The following is a 6,551-nucleotide window of genomic DNA, read 5'->3' on the forward strand; positions in this document are numbered from 1 at the left end:
TCGCAAGTCGACACCCTTTTGTGACAGCGCAGCTCTCGAGCACCCCTCCACCTTGACCAGTAACATCCTTCACTTGAAAAAGAAAAAGTAGAATCTGGTCTATATACATCCATGTAAGGTTAACTGGTGACCTTTTCATAGAACAAACTATACCGTCAACATCGAGGGGAGAGACTCCTGTGTGTCTACCAGCTACTTGGTTTACCCATGTGATCCCATGCCCCTCTCAAAGCGAGTTTACAATACAACGAGTTTGTTCAAGAGACCCCTAACTATTTATACACAGGATAGTGACACCTATCATGAGCTAAACTGTTTATGTAATCCATTGTCCCCTCTCAAGGCTAGTTTATGGGCTCTCGACACGCTTCTACACATAATTTAAAGAAAAAATATGCTCGCATATTTGCACGTTCAAGCAATTCCTACAAGTATTACTTAAGAAAGTCTAGGAGGTTACTGACTTGGATGTCGCGTGCCTTTTCAAATTAGCTTTTCCATGTGTTAAAAGCTCTAATTTTTTTGAAAATTTACCAGTAGGCCCTAATTCAAGTATAATTAAGGTTATTATTGAAATCAGGATGAAAAATAGTCGAACGGAGGTCAAACAGGACAAAAAGAAACTCACCATGCGCAATCACACGACTCCACACAAAAGGAGGGAGTCCAACACGCAGATTCACGAGCGCAATAGAGGAAGGATACTCATGCTCCTTGCGCACCTATAGAGTCGTGTCGGATCAAGCGTCAATTCGAGTTGTAGGTCGCAAATCTTGAATTGGTCGAGTCACTGCGAGTCTACTTCTACCTCAGATGTGTGTCGTTGCCGATGGACTGTGTCACCTCCGATTCTAGATGCATACGCCTCCCCTCCACACAACACGTGTCCACTTCTGGTTCGTCTTCTTCATGTGTTTTGCAAATGAATTTTTTCTAGATTTTAGTTTTCAGGTTCATTCCCCAAAGTTGTAGAGTTTTAATCCATATTTCAAAAAAAAAAATCATCTTTATGCACGAAGATGGTGGAAGTAGGTTCACCTTTGATTCATAATAATGTGAAAAACACAAACGATTGTTCTACGGGCTATATGATATGTCAGATCTCTTGAAACTCTTGATATGCTTTGTAGTTGCAGTTCTGACCGATCTTTCACATCAAAAACGATTTCTTAAGATCATTAGTGAGTCAGTTTCTCCGTGTCGTGATTAGTCTATGACTCTACAAATTTTATATCGAAAACTAGCCCTACTGAGGTGGGATTTATCTTTAAGATAAATAGAGAGATCTAAACCTACCTCTTTCACTGCATAATTTGATATTCCTTGTAATCCAATTTTTAGCTCTTTTTTTAAGTTGAATCAAGTTTATAATTCAAAAGTGTTAGTGTTTGCGTCTGGAAGGCTACGAAGTAAACCTCCAGCCCAATGGCGGCATACATAAACTACTGAAAAGAACCTATAATCTTATGCTTATAAGATCGCCAAAGACAATCAAACTCTTTCCTGTAACATAACTAATTCAAATCTAAGTATTGTCTTTTGATTCTATATGGGCTCTCCGGTTTGCAGATGATCCCTTGCTGGCATTTGATCAACAATTGTGAGCTAGATTTCACAAATTTCGTCTTTTAAGACTCCGAACCGAACACGTTGCACCCAGCATTCTAGATTTTCTCATAGAACAGCAAGGTAGCTTCAGCTGCAAGAACTTCTTCTTCAGAAACAAGATGAACTTCTGAATCTGATACATGAAACCATTCTGTAGAGACATCCTGCAAACGTGCGTCGCTATCTTGAACTCTTCGGTAAACGGTGTAATGGCCACCCCCGGCTCTACCGAAATGCTGAACAACTGAAACGACTCGATACAAATAAGTTTCTGACGGTTCGATTTGGCTAGTCCTAGTGTCCTGTATGATAAGAGAATACACAAGCACCACAGAGGCTCAAAAGTGAACTAAATCAGACTTCAAGAATCCATGCTGTGAAAGCAATTAGAAGTTTAGACGTACCAGGGAACTGGAGCACAAGTTTGAATCCCAGGTTTCCGAGCTCGATCGAGTTTCAGAAGAACTGGTTTCTACGGCAGAAGGTTTTAATTGTTTTGAGCAAAAGGGCACACCTGAGGCGAGATTCGTAGGGTAGTCGTCCTCTCCTGTTAGTCCGTTTATGTAATTTAGCATTGTGGTATCGAACTGTCTTCTGAAGACATCGAGACCGTGGCTCGGTTTTTTATTTGATGAATGTTGCTTTCCGAGTTGTTTTTCTATGTCTTTTATTTCTACTCCCGTCAACATGAACGGCGACATGTCCAAAATCAGCGGGAAAGAAATGTGGCCCTAAGGAAGGAGATTGCAAAACGTTAATAAAAGGCTATGCAACCTTTCACCATGGAGCTCACACCAGAAAAATCATACAAGGAAAAGAATGTTTAGAAGATGAAGACATTTCCCATTCTACAACATATTTGTTAATTTAGGGGTCAAAAGTCAGTACTAATGAAAAATTTGATACCTGAAGTTTGAGTACGTCACCGAACATGTTCGTTGAAACACGTTTTAGATGGATGCATAGAATCTGCAAGTAAAATAAATACTGATGAGAACACTTAGCTGTGGGTAATTGTGATCGTATCATGCTAAATCCATCCTATACGTTTTTTAAAGAAAAAAATCGAGCTTCCAATCAGAAAGTTGAAAGAAAATAAGGGCATACAAAAAAAACAGAAAAAAAAAAAAAAAGAAAGATTGTGAGATCCCACATTGGTTGAGGAGGAGAACGAAACATTCTTTATAAGGGTGTGAAAACCTCTCCCTAGGAAACGCGTTTTAAGAACCTTGAGGGGAAGCCCGAAAGGGAAAACCCAAAGAGGACAATATCTGTTAGCGGTGGGCTTGGGCCATTGTAAATAGTATCAAATCCAAACATTGGGCGATGTGTCAGCGAGAAAGCTGAGCTCTGAAAGGGTTGGACACGAGGCGGTGTGCCAGCAAAGACGCTGGGCCCCAAAGGGGGTGGATTGTGAGATCCCACATCGATTGGGGAGGAGAACAAAACATATTTTACAAGGGTGTGGAAATCTCTCCCTAGGAGATGCATTTTAAAAATCTTGAGGGGAAGCTCGAAAGGGAAAGCCCAAAGAGCACAATATCTGTTAACGGTTGGTTTCGGCCGTCACAAGAAAGAAGCAAGAGGAACTTCAGTTTTACCAAGACCATAATTACAAAAGAGCCCATTAACCGAATCCAATCCCTCCCGAACCTCCTCGCCCGATTTCTCCACCTCTCTAAAATCCTTATTATTCGTGTCAATCCATATACCCCAAATAAAGTAAACATCCTCAATCATAGAGAAGCAATCTTTCCTTCATGTCAAATGTAACCCAAACGTTCTCGAGCATCTGCTCTGGTTCGACCAAGCTCAGTATTAGGAAAATGGTTGTATTTTAGACTATGGCCATACACATAGATGTACCAGAGAATCTTAAACTAAATGAATGCACCATTACAATGAAGGACAACTATACATAATAACATATATTATGACACTCTTCCTCAAGCTGAGCAAATACGTCAATCACTCAACTTCTTGCGAAGATAGTTTATTCTAGATCCGTAAAGCCCCAATTGTTCTCGAGTCTTCACATATCCTGTGGCACGGACCCTTTTTGTATTTTCTCACAAATAAACGACAATCTAATTCAATGTGTTTATATGGAACACTAGATTGAACACTAGATGAAGGAAGCCACAACCACTTAGCCAGGAGTGCTGACTCCCAATCCCTAAACCTCCTAATTCTAAGCTTCACCACTAACTCTCACTTAACCAAATGAGACCCTCCCCTCATCAACTCTTTACCACAAGAAATTCCTTATCACCCTCAAGGGATTAATTCATAGACGTCGTAAACAACTACGTTGTTGTGTTGGGCGATCAACTAGGTGCTCCTATCCAAGCGGACTAATGAATGTCAACTAGAACAACTCACTTTCGTATTGTTTAGTAGGAGAACCTTGATTGTTTGTGGCTGGAAAATGATGACCTCTTGCTAATGGGGGATCTCACCATCCACTCCCCCCCCCCCCCCCCCCCCCCCCCCCCCCCCCCCCCCCCCCCCCCNCGTTCTCTTCTCTAATCGATGTGGGACCCCCAAATCCACCCCACTTCGGGACCCAACGTCCTTGCTGACACATTGCCTCATGTCCACCCCCTTCGGGGCTCAACCTCCTCACTGGCACATCGTCCGGCGTCTAGCTCTGATACCATTTGTAACTATCCAAGCCCACCGCTAGCAAATATTGTCTTCTTTGGGTTTCTCTTTTGGGTTTCCCCTCAAGGTTTTTAAAATGTGTCTACTAGGGAGAGGTCTCTACAATCTTATAAAGAATGTTTTGTTCTCCTCCCCAACCGATGTGAGATCTTACAATCTCGAATATCAATGATTCGTTTCTTACTTGAAAATAAAAATAAATGAACAAAATTTGAGCCGACATACCTTTGGACAGTGAGCAATACTGAGTTGCTTTAAGGTGAATGAAAACTTATTTGACCATGGAACTTTATATAAATCAAAAAGTCTGTCACAACCACAAGAATCTTGCCCATCACACTTCATAAGTTCTTCAATCTCCATCTAAGAATTTCAAAAGAATAACACCAGTTATTAAGCAATTAAACTCACGTAGACTAAAAACGAGGCTATTGTACAATGAGGAGTCCGCAGCAGTTTATAAGTCAAAACAATTGAAAAAAATAACACCATAGCTTAAAACAGGGGAAGGGAGGTAGAAATCCATATAGAAAGAGAAATGAAATTCCAAGTAAAAGAATTACTTTAGATGCTCCCATTGAGGACAGATACTTCAAGCCAGCATCATGCCAACAAGAGCTGCAACGATAATTCTCGACCTTTTCAGCAGCAAAGAACTGCTTTAAGCAATCCAGCAACGTACAGCCGAAAACCTACTATTGCAGTTGAAAAGGCCTATGAGTACAGGAAAAACATTATGTAGCTGTGTTATACAAGAATAATGGGGCATGATATTTTAAGAAATGGTCTCCAATACCAAAGAGTAAAATGGTGAACAGACATACAATAGTAGAATCACCCCTAAGCACTGGTGAAAGGGGCAAATTGTGAAAGGATTCAAAACTCAGTGAGATCTGCAAAAAAAAAAAAAAAAGCCAGTTAATGAACAAAGAAATCAAATGCCCAAATAAAAAATATAGAGAAATGAACTACTAGAATAGAAAATGTGAGATCCCACATCGATCGGAGAAGGGAACGAGTGCCAGCGAGGACGCTGCGCCCCGAAGGGGGATAGATTGTGAGATCCCACATCGGCGGGGGAGGAGAACGAAGCATTGTTTATAAGGGTGTGGAAATCTCTCTCTAACATACGCGTTTTAAAAACCTTGAGTGAAACCCCAAAAATGACAATATCTGCTAGCGGTAGGCTTGGGTAGTTACAAATGGTATCAGAACGAGGAGGCTGAGCCCCGAAGGGGGTTGGACACGAGGCAGGTGTGCCAGCAAGAACACCGGGTCCTAAAGGGGTGGATTGGGGGTCCCAAATCGATTAGAGAAGAGAACAAGTGCCAGAGGACGTTGAGCCCTGAAGGGAGGGTGGAATGTGAGATCCCACATCGATTGGGGAGGAGAACGAAGCATTCTTTATAAGGGTGTGGAAACCTCTCCCTAGCATACGCGTTTTAAAAACCTTAATGGAAAGCCTGAAGAGGACAATATCTACTAGCGGTGGGCTTGGGCCATTACAATTGGGAATGTAAAAGGTAAGATAAATCCACCATGAGTTAAAGTTTTCCAACTTAATAAAATGTTTCATTACCAGTAACATGCAGAAAAATTCACGACAAGGGAATCACACGAAAGTTTATACAAGAATAAAGAAATAACAAGAAAGTATGACCCAGAAGACCTATGAATTTAATGTTATGAAGTCAGAATAAACCTGGGAAGAACAACTTTGACAAGTTAAGATGCTACCAAGAATACCATCAAATGGTACAAGGAAGTGACCTTGCCATCTTTCAAGCTCACTGGGGCTCTTACTCCTGGAAGTAATAATCCTACCATTAGAAGCCAACACATCGACTAACGAACACTGCGGCGGATGATTATAATCCGAAATCTCTTCTTTTAATGAAGAAAGAAGATGAAGGAATGCTTCTGCTGCATCCTACAAACCGACAGTAACACAATACGACATGAAACACATAGTTGGATTCTGAAAACAATTAAAAGAAATAACTGCAACTGTGCCACACCTGCTGGCTTGTTAGATTGAAATTCGGAGCGTAATAAGCCATTGCAAGCATTATTTTCCTCGGGCTCAACACGACTCTCTCCGAAGAGATTGCACTTAGCTCTGCAGAAATGATTTTCATAGCATAACCGAATGAAGAGAACAAAGAATACTTATTAATACTTCTTACAGGTCCTTTCATTTATCAAAGAAATGATTATTTCTTGTTAGAAATACTTTATAAAGCAAGCATAAGTGATTTTTTTTTTTTTTTTTTTTTTTT

The 6,551-nt window shown here is 40.8% G+C and overlaps 1 protein-coding gene across 1 annotated transcript in view; it reads right to left on the reverse strand.

Annotated features, from left to right (window-relative positions):
• Positions 1-1,627: 1,627 nt before the first annotated feature.
• The window catches only part of LOC111434991 (ubiquitin carboxyl-terminal hydrolase 27), a 6,489-nt gene continuing 1,565 nt past the window's right edge, over positions 1,628-6,551 (reverse strand). The window contains exons 3-10 of the mRNA XM_023072334.1: positions 6,291-6,391; positions 5,975-6,202; positions 5,097-5,165; positions 4,836-4,964; positions 4,498-4,635; positions 2,515-2,577; positions 2,013-2,339; positions 1,628-1,910 (exon numbers count right to left, since the gene is read on the reverse strand). Coding sequence (XP_022928102.1) covers positions 1,665-1,910; positions 2,013-2,339; positions 2,515-2,577; positions 4,498-4,635; positions 4,836-4,964; positions 5,097-5,165; positions 5,975-6,202; positions 6,291-6,391 — 1,301 coding nt within the window. The 3' untranslated portion in view covers positions 1,628-1,664. The remainder of the gene's footprint in view (positions 1,911-2,012; positions 2,340-2,514; positions 2,578-4,497; positions 4,636-4,835; positions 4,965-5,096; positions 5,166-5,974; positions 6,203-6,290; positions 6,392-6,551) is intronic.

This window comes from Cucurbita moschata, unplaced genomic scaffold, assembly GCF_002738365.1.
Source record: "Cucurbita moschata cultivar Rifu unplaced genomic scaffold, Cmos_1.0 Cmo_Scf00047, whole genome shotgun sequence".
NCBI classification, from domain to species: Eukaryota; Viridiplantae; Streptophyta; class Magnoliopsida; order Cucurbitales; family Cucurbitaceae; genus Cucurbita; species Cucurbita moschata.